Below are 21526 nucleotides of genomic sequence, written 5' to 3'. Positions count from 1 at the left end.
ACATTGCAAGAATCAGACCAATGTTATCTGCAGTGGATGCAGAGACACTGATTCATGCATTTGTTTCATCAAGACTGGATTATTGCAATGCACTGTTCTCGGGACTACCAAAATCTACCACAAAAGGTCTACAGCTTGTACAGAATGCTGCAGCTAGACTGCTGACCAGAACGAGAAGGTTTGATCATATCACACCTATTCTCGCCTCTCTGCACTGGCTACCAATAACTTTCAGATCGGACTTTAAGGTGCTACTGCTAACCTATTATGCCTTGCATGGATTGTCTCCATCCTACTTGAAGGACCTGATCATTCCTGATCATTTCTCGGTCCCTCCGGTCTTCGGGAGCTGGCCTTCTTTCACTTCCGAAGGTTAAAAAGAAATCGGCTGGACAGAGAGCGTTTGCCTATCGAGCCCCCTTCCTATGGAATAGGCTGCCACAGGTGATCAGGGAAGCTGACTCTGTGGAGCTATTCAAAGGAAAGCTCAAAACGCACCTCTACGATCTTGCATTCGGAACATAGGAGTGTGAAACCGACAGATGCGAAGTGAAGACCACTTTGTTTGTTTGTACTTTTGTTAATACAGTATACATTCCCACTATGTACTTTTCCGTTCTACTTCACTATTCTGTCTGTTCTAGCGTGTTGCGGTGACTGGACTGGATGCCTGGACTCTCCTCATGGTCAACCGGCCAGCCCCACATCACCATTTTAACATGATGTGCATGTATTTACCTGTATGTCAATTATGGCACCCATTGCACTCCTTACCATCCCTGGAAGAAGGGATCCCCTACTATGCTTTTCTTCTCAAAATTTCTTCCTTGCTAATTTCAAGGGAGTTTTTTCTTGCCCTTGTGGGGGCTTGGGTAAGGGGGGTGTCATAAATATTTGGCCTGAGCCCTTTGAGACTGTAATGGTGATTAAGGGCTATACAAATAAAATTGAATTGAATTGAATTGAATTGAACTCTCTCAGAAAAAACAACTCACTTGCTTAAGCAAAAACAGATCTGCCTCAACCTATTTACGGATTTTTTTTTCGCACCGTCCACTTTCAGCGACTTTCAATCGTTTCAGGACCTTGACTTGCATTACCGGTTTAGTTTACCCCACGTTTCATAGGCCTACAAAGTCAAGTGTCAAGCGTGTTTAATTTAAATATAAACAAATAAAACGAACGTGTCAAATTTAGCCCTTTTCGAAAATTATAACGAATATGCTTATTGTTATAATGTATTCCAAATTGTTATCATCTAAAAGACAAAATCAGAGTGACATGGTAGCCAGAAAGTTTCTCATACGTGACAAATGTCAAAATGTGTATTTTTGGCAAAGGCATGCAAATTCAAAGTGGATTAACGAAGCTTTCCTCAGAGATGCAATATTGGTGAGTTTATCTCCCAGAGTCGATTTATATTTGCATGCATAGGTTCCAGGCGCAAACTTCCTCTTAGTAGTTTGGCTGATAGAGGCTGTGGTTGTGAATAAATAATAATTCAATTCATTTTGTAAAATACCTGGACCTATGTGAAACCTGCAGGTAAGAACCAAAATGCACATACAAAAGTGCGTTATTGGTATGACGTGGAAGCATTCTGCGGCTTTTACTTTGAAACAAAGTATTTCTCTACAGGAAGTCCGCTGTCTGATCTACTCTAGTCCGCTCCATGGCTTCCCCCGGCTCGGGCGAACTGAGAGTTCAAACCACACGACACCGCCACTAGCGACTACCACAACTAGTGTCTGCCACAGGCCACAGTGAACCAAACTACCCGCCCGCCGGTCTCCTTCTGGGGCCTCAGTGACCCGAGCCGCCCGCTCCCTGTCTCCTCCTGGGCCCGCTATGAGGCTCAAAGTGGGCTTCGTTTTGCGGAGCGGTCTGGTGGTCGGGGCGTTCTTCAGCCTGGTGGTGCTCTGGTCCTTCCTCTCGCCGAAGCCCAGTGAAGACAGCCCATTCGCGAAGCGGGTAAGGAGAACCAACGTGATAACATCAAAATGAACACTCGGGTTGTGTCTCTGTGTTGTGGTTCGTACCGCAAAGAGCTCGGTGTAGCAGGGTGTACCACGCACCGCGGGCTTTGAACGTGGCATCGCGGAGACGTTGTGGATATCGTTTTAGCTGTCGCATATAAATAATAATGTGATTGTTTTGTTCCTGTTTATTTAACATATTCTCCAACTGACTTAGTGGACTGGCAAACGAGCCTTTTGAGAAGAACTTGGGGTTCGTAGTGTTGACTTGAGGTGTTGGAAGTTGGGTTCTAAACCCGGAAGTGTATTATCATGTTAAACCACGGTTCTGCTAATGAGTTCTGTTGGTTACTTTGATCAGAGACCTGATGAGCTTTAAATACATATAACTTACTAAGGGTTTCGGAAGAGCCCTCAGTGGCTTTTTTATATTGTTATATATATATATTGATATATATTTTTCTTTTTTTTTACTGTTTATTAAGGTTATACTTATGCCGATATTAATGTCTGATTTTATTTATTGGTCATTCTTTCTAATGAATCTTGCAAATATATATATGGAATATTATCTTACTGAAATGTATAAGTAGGTAGCGTTTGTAAGTTGTAAGCAAACGTCATCACTCTGTTCAGATGTGGTCATTAAACTGCAAAACAAACAAATGTGTTCCGGGAGTTACCGGTGCATCCGTATGAAATGGATGAACGGCTACTCAAAGCCTAAATACATGCACTTCTATTACTTGAATGAATTGGACTTAGCTTTCAGGCGTCAAGTGAAAGCTAGTCTATATCTTTTTTTTCTTCTTTAATTTCTTCTATAGCAATACATGAGCTAGTTCTGATTGTTGGCATTGAAAATCTTTTTTTTTTCTTTAATTGCTTCTATAGCAATTCTGATTGTTATCATTGAAATTGTAAATCTCATCATATCATTGAAAATCTTTTTCTTTTCTTTAATTGCTTCTAAACCAATACATTACCTAGTTCTGATTGTTATCATTGCAATTGTAAATGGAAATTGCAATTATCACCATTCAAAAACCAACCTTCTTTCAACAGGAGGATAGTCTGCAACCAAGAAAGGACCCAGTGGAACCTTTTAGACCAGTGGTACCCTGGCCTCATGTAGAGGGAGTGGAGGTAGACTTGAACTCTATCAGGCTCAAACAAGGTGAGATATGGTTTAATTTGATTTATTTCTGAAACAATGTTGAAATTAAAGCCAAGGTAGGCAATTCAGAGAACCCTTTTTTGAAAAGATCCAAACAACCTCCTTTAGGATTCCCTCCAAAGCCACGTCGCCCAAAACACAAGAATAGCTTTCTAGCTTTAGCAAAAGAGCCTCCTATCCTTGTGTTAGACTCCAGTGCTGCACAAAGACAACACCGGCAGAGTCCAATCATTTCATTCTGGCCGAATGAAATGATTGGACAGGCTTATTATAGGCCTGCACCAGGCACAGATACTGAACTTTTTAAATGTTTGTTGTAAGAGCATTTGAATTATTGATTTATTGTGGGATATAAAGACAATCTCAAGACATCTGACAAAAAAAACACTTCTAAAATCTATCACAAACATATCTGTATAACAATGGCCCGACCCATGTTGAGAAATAGTTTTCAATGAGGCACAACATTTGATATCTGATATTGTCAGTCATTAGCTTTTGGGTTAAACATGTATAGAAATAATATATTGATTACCCAATCTGGTAATCTAGCCATTAAGATACTTTTTCCAGGAAAAAGTCCAATCTAACTTTATAGGAAATGGTTATAACCTCAAACTTGCATAAATCTCTCAAAAAGCTTTATCTTTTTATGTAGATATTTAGTTGAAAATAAATGTGGTTGTCGCAACCCACGCATAAGATGTAGGCTGTGAATAAATATTAATTGAATAACTTTGTATAATATGTGGACCAATGTGAAGCGGGCGGATAAGAACAAAACACGATATTGTCAATTATCAGAAATAATATAACTTGTATTCAATTCTAGGTAAAAACATTTAAATCTGACTAGCGGGTTGCCACAGTCTAAATGCATTAATGGCCAACACTGCATCTCAATTTTGGAGTTTTATTTACCTCTTCTCTTTATCCTTTCAGGCAGAGACATCCATCCTGCGATCCCGAATCAGAATCAGGCGATCCAGCAACAATACGTCACATTCAAGCCCCACTCCAATGCCTACACAAGCCCGATCTTAAAGAAAGATAGCTTGGGGAACTTTGAACCTAAAGAGCCGGAGCCTGCTGGGGTCCCAGGGGGCCCAGGTGAGGGCGGGAAGGCCTTTGTCTTGGGACCCGATTACAAAGACGCTGTGCAGGCCTCTATCAAAGAGTTTGGCTTCAATATGGTTGCCAGTGACATGATATCCCTGGATAGGTCTATCAACGATCTACGACATGAGGAGTAAGTTCTTTACCAATGCTATTATTACATGCACTGCTGTTACTGTTGTTTCTAAATTGCAGCATTTAGTGTACTGTTTAATACTGAAATGTTTGTGTACCGCCTTGCCATTTCTCTAGTCCCTTTTAGACTGTTAGAACATGTGTCCTGATTATCCTGTTTTTCTGCAGATGGCGTTGATTGAAAGGTTAGGCATGAAAAGAATTAAAAAAAAACTCATTAAACAGGTGTGAGCAGTCTAAATGCTAAGGCAAGGCAAGGCAAGGCGACTTCATTTATATAGCGCTTTCATACACGAGGCAGACACAAAGTGCTAAATGGTCTGATACAGCATAGTCAACTAGGAACAGATATATTTACATTTCATACACTAATACCAGACAGACTCCTGCCATTTCTAACCATTTTCACTCAAATGATGGCTCCAAGAATATATAGGTAGGCTATAGATCTAGCCTAAATCACATCATATATATGGCAATCAATTGCATTAACAAATTTTATAATATGGGTAAGAGAATTTAATATTACGTAGTATTATTATATGTTGTATCTAATGACAGATCTATGCATACAACAAGAACTGTAGATGAGCGAAAAAAAGTCTATTACTGAGCGTGAATAGAGTAAAATGCAAAGCTTGTTGTAAATTCATTAATTTTCTTTTCTTTCTTTTTAATGCGTGCAACGAATAGGACAGTCCCAACGCCAGCTCTTAATTGAAACTAAATCGCTGAAACAATGGCCAGACTGGGACCACTCAGTCTGTCGTTTGCTCAACGATTTAGATTGCTTTATTGCAGAGTGCGGACTTTGTGTGCTTTAAGGACACGACAATTATTTTCTCAGTCGGTAGCCTACTGGGTACTGCATTTTCGCTGAAATTTTTCTATACGCTGAAAGGCATCATTCACATGTTTTAATCCTTTTTTATCAGTTAAACGCTTATAAATTAGTCTCCAACGAGAACGGCAACCTTTTGATTTCATAGATATAAACTTTGATTGTTTACATTGTGTATAGTCCGGAAAATGAAGGCAGATGTTGCAGGTCAGGTAAGACTTGCGGTACCCCTCCGTAGAACAATAAGGCTGGCTTGGTCGCCTCCTGAGCATGCTCTTTTACTGCGTACAGCGAGGCCCCCAGCAGAGACCCTGCCTCCTTAGGAGTCTGCACCACTCAGATATTCCCCATTAACCCTCTTTAGTAAAGTCGTGTTGTAGAAAATGTCTCTGTCCCCAAGAGAACACACGTTACATGCGTTACATGCCTATAGATGGCTCTGGGAGAATGCATTCCACTAGCCTTTCATTCTCTGGTCTGCGTGTCAGGTAGTCTCTGGTCCAGAGCACCAAGGGGCATCATCCACGTGCAATAACCACAGCTGGACTCCCAGTAATATGGCGTTTAATGTACTAGGAAAATGGCTCTTACACATCCAGGACCTATACCTGCAGCCAAATGGAAAAAGGGGAGAGGTTGTAGCAATACCAATGGAGGTTGGGCGTGGAGAGAAGATTTTCCGAAAATTTAGTTTTCTTTCTCATAACCTCCCCTTCTCTGTTCTTTTCCAGGTGTAAGCACTGGGATTATGATGAGAGGCTGCTGACTTCTAGTGTGATCATTGTATTTCATAATGAAGGCTGGTCCACACTGATGCGAACCGTCCACAGCGTCATTAAGAGGACGCCCAGGAGATACCTGGCGGAGATTGTCATGATAGATGACTTTAGCAACAAAGGTAAACATGATTGAATGAGATGAATTGTTTTTTGCTGCATTTGTCTTCCCCCAGTATTACAGAATAATAGTGTCATTAAGTTGAAAGTGTTTGATCTACAACTTCCTCAACCACTGTGGGCATTCTGTAGTGAACAGCTCTAGAGAGGACATGTTTTATATGTGGAATCATAATCACCATCTTAATTCTAGGCTATCACCTATAGTAAGACAGACTAAATAGTAATGTACTTAATACATTTTTGTATTGCATCATGCACGCACACACACTTTGTATAATTGTAAACTTTTGGAAATATTCAATAATTTTTCCATCTAAAGAAAACACAAATGGATTGGGGATTGTTTTAGATTAATTGCATAATTACTAGTAAATATATTTAATATCTCATAATGCAAATACTAGGCCAATTTACAGAGATGAGTTATTGTTTTTTGTATATGTATGTCATTGAGTTTATTGTCTGTTTGTTTTCTTATCTGTCCATTTCTTTGTGTCTATGTGCATGCCTCACTGTGCGTATATAGTCCATCTTAAGGAGCGTTTGGAAGAATACATCAAACAATGGAACGGTCTGGTCAAACTTTTCAGAAACGAGAAGAGAGAAGGACTTATTCAAGCCAGGAGCATAGGCGCCCAGAAGGCCACTATAGGCCAGGTATGCTGTTTTCAGCTTGTTCAAAGGGCTTTGGAATAGGAAGGAGTGTGATTACTTTCTAAATGCAGAGTATCAACAATGATTTTCTCTGGGTTTCACCCTCCCTTATTTTATCCTGCATGGATTGGTCCACATTTAGCGGCGGTCATTTCTCAAAGGTCTTCCTTTTGTTCCAGGTTCTGATTTACCTTGATGCCCACTGTGAGGTCAGCGTGAACTGGTACGCACCGCTAGTGGCGCCCATCTCAAAAGACAGGTAACACACTTACCAAAACATGTACACACAATGCAACATTCCTAACCTCACTGTGAAGTGTATATCAAATGTTTCTGTATGAAATCATTACAATTCTATTCTACCCCCAGACAAAACAAGTATTCTTCATTACTTGGTTAGTTAGTGGAGAAACTCATTTGCAATAATTTGATTGAAACTTTGTTCCATTTTATAGAGATGGCCGAAAAGGAAGTTGTGAGACCGAAGTTGGTCTGTGCATCAATTCAATTTAAATTGTCTCAATATCTTTAGTTAAAAGTGTAGGATATAGTGGCATCTAGTGATTAGGTTGCAGATTGCATCCTTCACACCTCTCCTTTTCAACAACAGGAGAAGCTACCGGCCTGTCTTTGGAATTATCCTTGACAGAGTCGACGATGTCTGGGGATTATAAATTGTATTTACCTGTGATTTAAAGCACGTCCTCTAGAGCCGTTTGTCTGTTCTGGGCACCTGTAGAAACATGGCGGGCTCCGTGGAAGAGTACCCCTCCCTATGTAGATATCGGGCTCATTCAAACCTGGGAGCTACGCACAACGCGTCTGCTGCGTGCTACCGCGCGTCAGGCGGGCTCAGTGTAGCAGCTCAGTCTAGTAGAGGGGGACGATATGACTGCAACAACCATTCTATGTTCATGGGACCCTTACTAATCATACTTGTGATGATTATATTCCATTTCTGCCATGTCTTTTCGCTAGATGCCACTTAATTCTACATACTGCACCTTTGAACTGTTGACAGTAACCACTCCCATATAGGGGAAGTGAGTCAGGGCTAAATCAAACAATCCTGGAAATTTTCAACAACAATCAACTTTGTATTCCTTTGTCTGCTTAGGAATCTCTCAACTAATTTTAGGGCATAACCTAGTCTTCTTGATTAAAGTTTAGATATGTTATGTTAAGTCAAATTCTGGGCACTATTTAACTGATCGAAAAGCAAGCCTATTCCTGGAATTGACTAAAAGAAACAGACTGCCAATATCTAGGTGTGCCATTCTCTTGGCTGGAAATAACTGAATGATGAAGTGCATGCTTAGTAAGTACTCCAACAATATAACCTACTCGTGCAATCAATGTTTTTGTTTGAGTAACTAATACAGCAGATGATTCCAATTACTTACGGATACAAATGTTAAACCTTTTATAAGTTAACTAATTATTTGGCTCAATACCAGTGCCTGTTTATGTTTAGCGTCTGATCCAGGATTAGGTATTTTGAACATTTTTGTCTGTCTGAACTTACCTGTAGGACTATATGTACAGTACCGTTGATAGATTATATTGACGGTAAAGAGTACACTATGGAGACCCAGCAGGGTGGAGATGAAGACGGTTTGGCTCGAGGAGCCTGGGACTGGAGTCTGCTCTGGAAGCGGGTACCACTTAGTGACCGAGAGAAGACCAAGAGAAAATACACCACTGAGCCCTATCGGTACACAACCACACGTCATTCCACAAGCATCTAACCCTAACGTTGTCTTTTGTCTCCATCTTCCATCCCCAACTATCCCCTTATCCATCCATCTGTCTGTCCAACCCGCTTGATCACACCTTTGTATTGTCCTGCACTCTCTTTCCTCACTGTGTGTTTTGTTGTTCTTCACATTATTCCCATCATGTGCATGATGTGTCTCTACCACTTTCCATCCCCCATGTACCCCACTTTCTGCCTTTTTATTCGCTTCCTCCCATGTGCATGCACCATATCCTTCATGTGCCCTCCAAACCTCCCCCACCAGAACAGTGTGCACCGTGCCTTTGATCGACTCCATCCATGGGCAGACTTTCACCATTGAGCCACAGGGGGGCGGAGACCAAGATGGCTTTGCTAGAGGAGCTTGGGACTGGAGCTTACTCTGGAAAAGAGTTCCACTTGGGGATAGAGAGAAAAGGCTAAGAAACTCTAAGACTGAGCCATATAGGTACTGCCAAACTATTTTTCTACATCTAGAAAATGAACACCTATGGAGCTACCAGTTTTTTGCGCATAAATAGGTTTGCCTTTGAACTTCCACAGGATCTGTATCTAGGAATAATTCACTCTTGCATTACATTTCTATTATATTATATGGGTGAAATCGTGTGTTTTTTTTTGTCAGCTTAGCAGCCTGACTCCTCTCCAAGTTAACACGGCCCAGTATGGGAGATGGGAATGAATATTGTTTAAAATAAATCTGTAAATCACTGCAAATGAACGTCAAATACGGCAAAAACAAAACAAACAAATGACACATTGCCACACTTGTCGACAGCATGGTGGGTTATTTAAATAGATGGTAAACTCTCATTGTTATTCAATTAGGCAAAAAGTAGACGGTGATGTAGAAGCAACCATTTCCTACTTGGCCTATGAGCCATGGTGTCGCTAGCCCAGGCGCTTCAGGGGGGCCTGGGTCCGCACAGGGGGGGAGAGGGGGGCTATTAGTCCTGCTCCGTGCTGCGTGTGTAGAGCGGTCTACAAGCTGTGTTTGGGATGCAGCTGCTCCACCTAATTTGAGAAGCTAGGGGCACGTTAAACTATTTTCCACTAACATGAATGTCAAAAATGTTTGAATTATTAAATCGCGCAGCAATTTAATAATATTCTACGGTTGGGGTGAATTATTCCTTTTAAAGTAGTAAAAGCTTTAAACAAGGAAACCTTTTATTCCATTAAATTTATTTATTTAAAAAGATTAGCATTTTATTCTCCTGTCCCCAAACTCATCACAAATGCCATAGTTCTATACTGCCAAATGCACTGAATTATATTATGTTGACGGTGAAGGTTTTTCATATATTTTCCTTTTTTCTGAAATCCCTCTTTATTCAGTGGCAGGCAAAGGATTTGTTTAACTTTCGCCTGATTGTAAGAGTGGATATCTAATAAAAAATGAATTGGTCCACCCCTAAAATAGGTTTAGCCTCTGGTGAAAGTAAGTAGCTCCTATGGTCATGTTTTATGTATGTTCATCTTCTTTCATTCTTCACTAAAACACCTTTCCATCATTCAGAAGTTAAATTCCTTCTGGTTTTCCCTATTCTTCCTATGTCTTTATTGCATGCAATAGGGATTTACTTTTAAGTAATAAAATGTATACAAAAATGATTTGACATTTCAATCGAATTTTTAACCGCCTTCTTCCAAAATACTATTGTCTACTAGTACTATTGTTTTTTTTAACGTTTTTTTGTCTCTTATGCAGGTCGCCCGCAATGGCAGGTGGTTTGTTTGCCATAGAGAGAGAGTTTTTCTTTGAGCTGGGCCTTTATGACCCTGGACTGCAGATTTGGGGGGGAGAAAACTTTGAAATATCATACAAGGTAGGTTTAACAATTGTGTTTCTATATATGCAGGTGTGTCTATATAGGTATGTGTCTTTATAGAGCCCTATTGCAGGTTTTTTCTATTATGTCTCGAAACCGGTTTAGTTTAGGTATATGTAGGCACTTCTTTATGTTTCTCTATATATGTGTGTATATGTCTATATATTTGTGTTTGTAAGTGGATGTTTGGTTATACGATTCCAATTCTTGGAATCTAAAATGTTGAATGTAATGTTAATAAAGCGACAGCCCCCACAAAATAGAAAATGTACATTACTAAAGAGCGTGTCTGTGTGTGTCACTGTAGATCTGGCAGTGCGGTGGTCAGCTGCTGTTTGTGCCATGTTCTCGTATTGGGCATATTTACAGACTCCCGGGATGGCAGGGCAATCCTCCACCGGCACATGTAGGGTCATCACCTACACTGAAGGTACATGAAGCACAATGGCATTCAAAGGGGTTATTCAAAGGGATGTTCCTTACGAGTCTTTGTCCACACTATTTTGGGAATGACATGTCCAAATTGAGCACATTACAATCTAACAGGCCTAACCTATCTGAAGAAAATATTTTTTAATGGAACCTTTTTTTAAATACTACCAGAAATTAAGATCTTTGCGCCGTGCAAAGTTAAACTCTGATGTGGGGGGACAAAAAGGTTAGGAGACGATTATAACAATGAACACGATCTGCTATATTCTTTACTGTGGGGAAATTGAACCGCCGTACACTCAAGCTGGTATATACTGCTGCCCTTATTATAATGAATGATTATAAATAGTGGTTATTCTATGTCTAATTAAAACAAGGTGAAATTAAGTCAAAAAAAGATAAACTAATGGCAAGAGATCACACCCTTGACTGCATTTACTAACTGGGGTGAAGATCACTGTTGAGGTTAGGTTAAGATTTATCAAATAGGATTTATTGTTAAGTCTATTTAACTAATCGTGAACATCTCTATTAACCTTGCTAGAAGTAGTACTTCTCTTGCATTCTTCAATAACAATGAATGGTGTCTCCCATCTTCCTGTACAGAACTATGTGCGGGTGGTGGAGGTGTGGTGGGATGACTATAAGGACTACTTTTATGCAAGTCGTCCTGAAACCCTGAATCTAGCCTATGGAGACATCAGTGATCTGAAGCGCTTCAGGTAAAGGATTAGTTATCTATCTTTTTCCAAAATGATCCATATATTTGTTCCTCTTTAAAGCATACCATTGTTTCAAGTAAATATATGTACAGTGGGGCAAAAAAGTATTTAGTCAGCCACCAATTGTGCAAGTTCTCCCACTTAAAAAGACGAGAGAGGCCTGTAATTTTCATCATAGGTAAACCTCAGCTATGAGAGACAAAATGTAAAAAAAAATCCAGAAAATCACATTGTCTGATTTTTTTAAGAATTTATTTGCAAATTATGGTGGAAAATAAGTATTTGGTCACCTACAAACCAGCAAGATTTCTGGCTGTCACAGACCTGTAACTTCTTCTTTAAGAGGCTCCTCTGTCCTCCACTTGTTACCTGTATTAATGGCACCTGTTTGAACTCCTTATCAGTATAAAAGACACCTGTCCACAACCTCAAACAGTCACACTCCAAACTCCACTATGACCAAGACCAAAGAGCTGTCAAAGGACACCAGAAACACAATTGTAGACCTGCACCAGGCTTGGAAGTCTGAATCTGCAATAGGTAAGCAGCTTGGTGTGAAGAAATCAACTGTGGGAGCAATTATTAGGAAATGGAATACATGCAAGACCACTGATAATCTCCCTCGATCTGGGGCTCTACGCAAGATCTCACCCTGTGGGGTCAAAATGATCACAAGAACGGTGAACAAAAATCCCAGAACCACACGGGGGGACCTAGTGAATGACCTCCAGAGAGCTGGGACCAAAGTAACAAAGGCTACCATCACTAACACACTACGCCGCCAGGGACTCAAATCCTGCAGTGCCAGACGTGTCCCCCTGCTAAAGCCAGTGCATGTCCGGGCCCGTTTGAAGTTTGCTAGAGAGCATTTGGATGATCCAGAACAGGATTGGGAGAATGTCATATGGTCAGATGAAACCAAAATAGAACTTTTTGGTAAAAACTCAACTCATCGTGTTTGGAGGAGAAAGAATGCTGAGTTGCATCCAAAGAACACCATACCTACAGTGAAGCATGGGGGTGGAAACATCATGCTTTGGGGTTGTTTTTCTGCCAAGGGACCAGGACGTCTGATCCGTATGACGGAAAGAATGAATGGGGCCATGTATCGTGAGATTTTGAGTGAAAACCTCCTTCCATCAGCAAGGGCACTGAAGATGAAACGTGGCTGGGTCTTTCAGCATGACAATGACCCCAAACACACCGCCCGGGCAACGAAGGAGTGACTTCGTAAGAAGCATTTCAAGGTCCTGGAGTGGCCTAGCCAGTCTCCAGATCTCAACCCCATAGAAAATCTTTGGAGGGAGTTGAAAGTCCGTGTGGCCCAAAAACATCACTGCTCTAGAGGAGATCTGCATGGAGGAATGGGCCAAAATACCAGCAGCAGTGTGAAAACCTTGTAAAGACTTACAGAAAACGTTTGACCTCTGTCATTGCCAACAAAGGGCATGTAACAAAGTATTGAGATGACCTTTTGTTATTGACCAAATACTTATTTTCCACCATAATTTGCAAATAAATTCTTTAAAAATCAGACAATGTGATTTTCTAGATTTTTTTTTTTTCATTTTGTCTCTCATAGCTGAGGTATACCTATGGTGAAAATTACAGGCCTCTCTCATCTTTTTAAGTGGGAGAACTTGCACAATTGGAGGCTGACTAAATACTTTTTTGCCCCACTGTATATTGTATCTAGATTAAAAACAAATCTGTGTAAGTGAATGCCCTAAACGCTCCCAATCTTTTAGCCTGTTTATACATGAGGGAGGAGAGGTCCTCGCTTGATCTACATAAACTCCTACATGCTTCATGTCTCCACAATCTCAGAGAAAGCGCAGAGACGTTGAGTTTGGTGTACATTTTAGTTTACATTGCTTTGGATAACATTGTGGCTCGTGTGTTATTCTGGAATTGACAGGAATCCTACAATTAATATAAAAACGAAAAGTTGGCACAGTTGAGATGTTTCAGAGAACTTTACATATGACATCCCTCTAGATTAGACCACCTCTAGTCAATCTAATCTAGATGGACGGTTACGTACAAAACCTCCAGAAGTGCTTTGTTTTCTTACTTTGAATATTAAGAGTTCACTGTTCAATGTTGCACTGGCTTGTGTTTGATTCCTATAAAGCCCAAAGTCTGGACCTATTGACCCATTTTGCAATTCAATGAGGTCTTGGTCGGGTGTGCAAATGGTTTGAGCATTGGAATAGCTCCCTGGACTGATGTAAATTACGCTTCACCTCTTAATGACCCACTCTTGGTGAAGGAAAAATCATGTAATAACCAAGAATTCAACATAATCTCTACAACCTCACCTTTGCTCAGTGTGGTACAAAAATGGAACTGCTTTTTTATTATCATCAAAAATATTGTATTAACAAGATAAGGAGTAATTAAAGTGTACTCGGTATTGTGTACTACTGAACTTGGTATTATTAAATGGAGTTATTACACAAAATGTGTTTCTATTGTTTGTCAGAGAGGAACACCGATGCAAGAGCTTCAAATGGTTCATGGAGGAAATTGCTTATGACATTCCAGTGCATTATCCCCTGCCTCCGAAAAATGTGGAATGGGGTGAGGTATGTACATCTACATCCAAATACATTTTTAATTGGTACATTTGGTAGTTTTAGACGCTGTACACACATGGCATTGACCTGCATCTTAGGTGATCCGGCCTCGAGGACAGCTCCAAAGATGTTAATGCACCCAGGATACATTGAGGATGCATTGAGATCCGATTGCTCAGACCACATTAGGAGTTTAATGGCCACATTCCTTTAGCAGACACGTCCAAAAACAACCATTTGCATTTGCTGGCTTAGTCCACAAGGCCGGCCTACTTTTAAAAAGCCCATTTAGGTATATCGCTAGTGTGGCTAACATCTTGGGCCATTTGGTTGGCCAAGGAATAATCTCAGTCTGTATTGGTCTGATTTCCTCTTCTTTTCATTCCTGGCAGCCTAGGAACCTGCAGAGTATCGCTCAACTCAACATTTGGTCTTTAAAAACTTCAATGACGTGTTTACTTGAATATAGTCGAGGGTAGTGAGAGCTGATAATGAGTGGGCACTCGATGCTTCGTAATGCCATTTGTGAACTGGCGTATTTAAAGCCTTTGTGATCGGATCACCCAAGACGCACGTTAATGCCAGGTGTGAACAGGGCAAGAGACTGAGCACACATCTTTATTTTTGCTACACAATTTTCCATATAACTCCCGTTATATGGGTGTAGGGCAGAAAGAAATGGATCAGTCTGCAGAAAGATGATCAGAATCCTTAATACACTATACTGTACGAAATACAACAGATAAAACAGCCAAATATAACAGAAAAGTCTCATTACCTACCCTAATATTTTGTAAGTTTGTGGGTTTGTTATTTCATGGTATTCAAAAGGAAATATAAAAAATAAGAATTAAGAGATTCTGGGTTTTTGCAGATCAGAGGTTTTGAAACCAGCTACTGTATCGACAGTATGGGTCACACTAATGGAGGCACCCTCGAGATTGGACCTTGTCACAGGATGGGAGGAAACCAGGTAATATCCTTTGCATGCATAAGTGGCAGTGCAATCCGCAGATATTACTTTGTCACACAATTCATGGCCACTGCAATAAAGAGATGATTGTTGGAGACCCTATTATAGTTGCACAGCATTCTTCTAATTTTCCCAACTGAGTAGAATCTCTACATTTAATCATGTTAATATGTTGTGTTTTGTTTTTGTTAATTTATAGCTGTTTCGCATTAATGAGGCAAATCAACTGATGCAGTATGACCAGTGCTTAACCAGGGGGACCGATAATTCAGCTGTTATCATCACCCATTGTGATATGAATCAAAACACAGAATGGAAATACTTTAAGGTACAGGTGAAACATTCATACATACATGGCATAATATTTTTGTAATAAGTCCCTTAAGCTAAATAATTGAATTAAAAATGAAGGCCAGTGAAAAAATAAGGCTGTTGCATGTAAATATACTGACTGAAGAAAAGGTCTGTTGTACAGCAAAGCTAGTTTTACTATTAAATGCATATCAGTTTTTTCCACTCCTTTTAAAAAAAATGCTATGAAGTTATGAAATGTGTCTTTGTTAATCTTTTGTGTAGCGTAACCCACAATAACTAATCTCTCACTCTCTGATTTTAAACACCAATTCAGGATCTTCACCGGTTCACTCATATACCTACAGGTAGTGTGTGTGTGTCTGTATTCCTACATACCTAACTGTTCCACAGGTTAATGTTTGGACCTGTTCAACCTGTTACAGTACAGCACTACGGTACCGGTCTGTGCTGGATGTAAACGTAATGTTGACTAACTATAGAAAACTGTTTTTTTAATTATCTGCCAAGTTTTTTCAAAACAGGCCTTTTATTTTAGAGCCAATATATGTTGTTGAGTGGCAACAGAGAGCAACAAGTTCAAGGCCTGTGTGTTTTAACATACCTCCCTGTTTTCGACAGGTAAATGTTTGGACCGCTCCGATCTTCTCCACAAACTCTTCATAGCAGATTGTGACAACAGCAAGACCACTCAAAAATGGGAGATGAACAACATAGTTGCCGTATGATAACCGGATAGCGAATACTCATGAATAGCATCTGGAGAAACAAGGCGGTTGGTTGAAGACCTTCATCATCCGTAAATTTGTGTAATGGATATGCATTGCCTTACAATGGACATTGCTATGCATCCACGCACACTATCGTTTGATGCTTCCGGAACAATACATTGACTGAAACTGCCAATGTTTATTTTTAAAAATGTACAAACTGATGAAACATTGGCCCGCATCGCAGTCGTAACCAACCGCATATTTGACACTGACTCGGCGTCCGTCGGTTGCCCTCTTAAATAGTATTTGGACTAAATATTTGTATTAATTGATTGATTACACACTTTTTCGAGATTCTTATCGCAAAGGTCTACTTACACCTCGTTGTTAACCTGCAACTGTCACTTTGCATAATTTTAACCTTTTTTTTTACCAGGTTTGTTTAAAATAGTTAAATTATTTAGATCCCAGGACATCATCGGACAATCTTTATCCATACAGTCAATACTAGTATTCAGGATTATATCCACACTTGGCCAACATACTTCTTACATATGCACTGCTGAACCTGAACAATTTTTCTGTTGTAAACGGTCCAAACTGACGTATTGATGCATAAGTTCTGTCCATATTTGAACAAATGACATGATAGAGCTTGCATATGTTATTTACAGATGATCCCTCGATCAGGTTATTCTTTTGTAGTCAATTTGTGGGTTATAGAATATTTCCCAATGCAAGTTAATACTGTCCTGTGAATTCTCTGCAAAACTTTACTTGAAAAATGTAAAATCATAAAATTATTTTCTGTTCATTAACACTGTCCACTGGCCCATGATGCCAATGGGTGTCTGACAAGTGGATGAACGTCACTCCAATAACAAGAGTGCCCCAAACCCTAGCACCATAACATACATATTTACCTGAACAAACATTTTGAATAACATTTTCTCAGTCTGAAACAAGAGCTAAATCGTATCTGGCTAGCACACTAAATTACTTTATAGATGACTCTTGACCAGTTACTCAAGGCTTGTTTGCTCTTGTGTTGATCTATAAAGTAGCTATGCAAGTTGCTTTTACATTGCTTGACAGATGACATTTTATTGAATAAATCAGCTGGAGGGATACTAGTTATTATAGTTGGGTGGTGCAGGGTTTTGAAGTGGTACAGGTTAAATGTAAGGGTTTGTTTGTGTGTGAGACTGGTTGAGGGGGTGAAATTAATATCATGTATGCATCATTACAAGATAACCCTGGAATTATACGTTTGTGTTTATAGATTCAGCGTATTATGTGAAGGTTGTAAATATATTATACATTTTTATTTAATTGTGGGCTGAATGATGGGGAAATCGAGAAATAAAACTTGTTAAAGGGAAAAATTGTGTGTTCTATGTCCTCAACAAGCGTTGGCTGTGCAAAGGTTATACTTGTAAGAGAGTTGTAGAGTTTAGCAACGGTATCAATTCACTGTTCCACTGATCATTTGCGACTCAAAAGTTAGGAGAGAAAAAGAGCAGTCCATGTCGCTTCGCCAGCCTATGGGCCATTGAACAGACGGTGATCAATAGTGTGGCAGACGGTTAAAAAAAAAGCTTCAAAAATCATTTTTGGTTTTGAATGTTACGCTCTCAAACACCTTTTTATGGTGAATATTGTGTTCTTTTTAAATGTTTTGCATTATTTCCATTGTCTCATTTGCTCTATGGTGAAACTGGAAAGAAAATGTTTTTTGTTTGGCTCGTAGGATTTGTTTTTAAATATCCACAAAGGGATTTTCGCGCCGTTGGTTTAAAACTCCCCTTCAACCAATCATACCAGAGACTAGCCGTAGAACAGTGCTGCTGTGATGTGTTGACTGTCGACCAATGGTATCACCGCTTAGGTTCTGGGGCCCGTATTTAAATTTAAACAGGCGGAGTTGACCAATCACTTGCCTAGGGGTGGTGTCACGAGCCTTTCCATACAAGTTCGGTAGACTCTTCAGCCGCTGACAAAACAGTGGGAAGTTAACTCCGACATTCACTCGCTGAAAGTTTGAGACGACTAACTGGTAAGTTACCTCTCGTATTTATTTATTTTGAAGTATTTCTGGCCTTTGTGTATTTTATTCTATGTGTAGTACATTTATATACATACAGACAAGGGAATAAGTACAACTTTGTAAATTGCCAATAACCAGAACATATTTCTACTATTTAGTAACCTTTTAATGCTTGCGTTTGTTTTCCACTTTCTTGTTAGTTGAATAACTGCATGGAATTGGAGAAACCACCTCAAGTTTTTCCCAAATCAGCATGTCTTAAATCTGCAGGGAAATGCCGATTTTAATGCGTTTATTTGGTGTTTTTGTCTCGACGACATTGTGGTTTTGTTGGTCGGATCGACTCGTGCGCATCGCCTAATGCAAACGCCATTTGATCTGCTAGCTTAGCGCGTTAGCCTGTTGGCACGTTAGCCTGAGCCTTCTTAGCCTGAGCCTTCTGCTGCAGCCGCTCCTATCCAGACCCCCGCCGTTCACAGCACGGTGGGGTTTTATTAATCCTACCGGTTGTATCGATCTGAAATCAGGACCATTTAATATGATATGATGATTAAGTGTTGGCGCTTTGTACTTGGGGCGGGAAGAGACAAAATGGAGTCCCGTCTTTTCGCCCCTTAGAACATCGGAAATCCGATTACAGATTAGACCCCGTACCGTCGGGGAGCCCGCGCGCGGTGCGCTCGCTACCAATAGACTGACGATAGTGTGTGCGTTAATAGCTTTCTTTAATACAATTATTTCATTTTTTTTTTCTAAGAACACGTCCAGCCATGAAAAAAGACCCGAACAAGCCCAGAGGGAAGACCTCTTCATATGCCTACTTTGTTTCGAAATGTCGCGAAGAACATAAAAAGAACCATCCTGGAACCTCCGTGGGCTTCGCGGAGTTCTCCAAAAGATGTTCGGAGAGATGGAAGGTACGTCGCAGTGCGTTGTTGTTGTTGCATCGCTGAAACAAACAAAAAAAAAATATATATATTTAGATTGAACGTTTTTGTGTTCTCAGACCATGTCGGCCAAGGAGAAGGTGAGGTTTGAGGATATGGCCAAAACTGATAAAGTACGCTATGACCGGGAAATGAAGACCTACACCCCCCCTAAAGGAACCAAGTTGGGGAAGAAAAAGAAGGATCCGAACGCCCCCAAGAGGCCACCGTACGTTATCAAACAGGCCTTGAGTATTTACCGGTGTTGTTCCTATTTCATCACACTAATTTTAAAACATTTTATTCTCAGCTCTGCTTTCTTCGTCTTCTGTGCTGAGCACCGCCCAGCGATCAAGGGTGATCATCCAGGAATATCCATTGGTGACATCGCCAAGAAGCTAGGGGAACTTTGGTCCAAGCAGAGCCCCAAGGACAAGATCCCCTTTGAGGCAAAGGCAGCCAAATTCAAGGAGAAATATGAAAAGGTGAATATGGTTCCCTCCCCTTTATACTTTTATTACACATCAGCTGGAACTGCCTTCCAACCATTGTTTGTTTCCTCAGGATGTGGCTGCATACCGTGCTACGAGTGGGCCCACCAAAAGTGATGCCGGGAAGAAATCTGGACCTGGCCGGCCAACTGCTAAGAAAGCTGCACAAGTGGAGGATGACGACGACGACGATGATGATGATGATGATGAGGACGACGACGATGATGATGACGATGACGAAGATGACTAAATGATTTGGGGTCTGGGGTAATTTACAAAACAAGGATGTGAAACCGGCAATGTTTTGAAATTGTTTATTTTGTAATGCTCTCAGCTGTTTTTGTTTGGCCTGACGTCATGATTTTGTTAGGTTACCAACACTTGAGTAACTTGATTCAGGGAAAACTTTCTGTTGTTGTTGGAGTTCCCCGATAGTTTCAAATCACCCTCTATTTAAAAGATGGTTGTTGGTCAGCTATGCCATTTGTACTTCGATGAGGCACAGTTACTGACTTTGGAAGATACTTTTTTTTAAGGTGTTGTTCTTCAAAAGCACTGCTAAACATTTATCTAATGGTGGTGTATGTGTTCATCCTTTCACTGCGGTTTTACTACCAGGATCCTTCTGTAGTTGACTTTAAAGTGTATCTTTTTTTTAATGCGGAGCTTTGCATTATGTAGGGTTTTTGTAATAAAATTTTGTATAAACATTAGCCGTGTCAAATTGATGATTGGGCTGGGTCTTTTCACTTTCCCTCAAATAAGGTTTTTCTTGCAAATGTCAACTCCTGGCCTCAAGGCAGTTATCTTCACTTCCTTTAAAATGGTATCTTACGGATTTTATATCCTTTATGCTAAATACTTCCAATAAACGTCTAAGCACACTTATTCAGTGAATTTCTAATGTGTACTAAAAATATAGTGATTGGTCATCAGTATTTATGTTGGTTACTTTCCCAGAATAAGAACCCATTTCTTCCAAAAAAATCCTGGTTAAATTTATGCATTGATTGTACCACTTAATATCAGTGTGGCTTTTCTTTAGACGTACAGGTCGTTTTGAAGCATTTTCAAACGCTGCATGAGCCTCCTGTAGTTAAAAACCAAACGGGTGAACTTCACATCTGCAGTTAATGTTTGCATTAACTTAAATATGGCAGTTCATTGACCAATTAAGGTATATTTTTCCGTTTTTTCTATTTAAAGCCCACCACTTGCGTAGTATTTTTTGTTGAACCCAAGCGATAGCATTTTATAGAAAATGTGTAATTGCAATTTAGCAACACCAGGAGTCAATGAAGTGTCAAGCACAATTCATAGTCAATACTCCAGGCTATGTAACCGCGCTTACAATGCTTAGTACCCGTGTCACCCGACGCACTCATTTCTATCCTATGCATGACAGTCATTAATATTGGCACAAAGAGGTTATATATAAAAACACATTTAGACCATAGGGGGGCGTGTGTCTAGCAACATGACGTTGCTAGACATAAAGCTCTGGGCAACAGGCCCCATATAACTCAAACAAACAATGGATTCTTGAAAGCCTGCTGCCTTTTTTAAATCTGCATGCATGTATGGAATACATCATATATAGTATAAGCTATTAGTCCACTATTACAGCTACTGCTAGACTTCTGTTGCTTGAACTGCAACAATTACTACTAGTAAAGGTAAAAATATATTTTGGCATTCAAGTCATACCCTGCATATGAAGATAAAACCAGACTCAAGAATTTCACTATTGTTTATTTGCATTCTTCTGCATTCCTCAATAATAATTAATAGAAAACAATTTCAGAACAAAAAACATTTAAAATAAACAATTTAAGAGTGCCTCTCATGTCAAACAACAATGTCAAAACTGAGTTTGGTTTAATTTTTTGAGCCTCAAGCTCCACTGTCTATTTTTTCATTGTGCCAAGTGGTAAATCACTTGACT

General features: G+C 40.0%; 2 protein-coding genes across 3 annotated transcripts; both read left to right on the top strand.

Moving 5' to 3' along the window:
- The first annotated feature begins 1662 nt into the window (after window positions 1-1662).
- On the top strand, window positions 1663-17502 carry galnt7 (UDP-N-acetyl-alpha-D-galactosamine: polypeptide N-acetylgalactosaminyltransferase 7). Of its 2 annotated transcripts, none has more exons than XM_079729276.1 (15): window positions 1663-1971; window positions 3042-3153; window positions 4096-4402; window positions 5977-6143; window positions 6671-6801; window positions 6978-7057; window positions 8820-9002; window positions 10266-10383; window positions 10694-10816; window positions 11425-11540; window positions 14026-14128; window positions 14994-15092; window positions 15292-15420; window positions 15721-15751; window positions 16026-17502. In XM_079729276.1, the coding sequence occupies exons 1-15, from the start codon at window positions 1849-1851 to the stop codon at window positions 16130-16132; spliced, it is 1929 nt and encodes a 642-aa protein (XP_079585402.1). In that variant the 5' UTR covers window positions 1663-1848; the 3' UTR covers window positions 16133-17502. The 2 variants fall into 2 exon arrangements, with proteins under 2 accessions (XP_079585402.1, XP_079585403.1); XM_079729277.1 differs by lacking the exon at window positions 8820-9002 and adding an exon at window positions 8330-8512.
- Window positions 17503-18061: 559 nt separating this feature from the next.
- hmgb2a (high mobility group box 2a) lies at window positions 18062-20294 on the top strand. Its single transcript, XM_079730507.1, has 5 exons — window positions 18062-18173; window positions 18922-19081; window positions 19171-19319; window positions 19401-19575; window positions 19655-20294. Exons 2-5 carry the CDS (start codon window positions 18935-18937, stop codon window positions 19829-19831), a joined length of 648 nt encoding a protein of 215 aa, XP_079586633.1. The 5' UTR covers window positions 18062-18173; window positions 18922-18934; the 3' UTR covers window positions 19832-20294.
- Window positions 20295-21526: the final 1232 nt, after the last annotated feature.

The sequence above is a fragment of the Pollachius pollachius genome, assembly GCF_949987615.1.
Source record: "Pollachius pollachius genome assembly, chromosome: 2".
Classification (NCBI taxonomy): Eukaryota; Metazoa; Chordata; class Actinopteri; order Gadiformes; family Gadidae; genus Pollachius; species Pollachius pollachius.
This window is presented reverse-complemented; position numbering and strand designations above follow the sequence as displayed.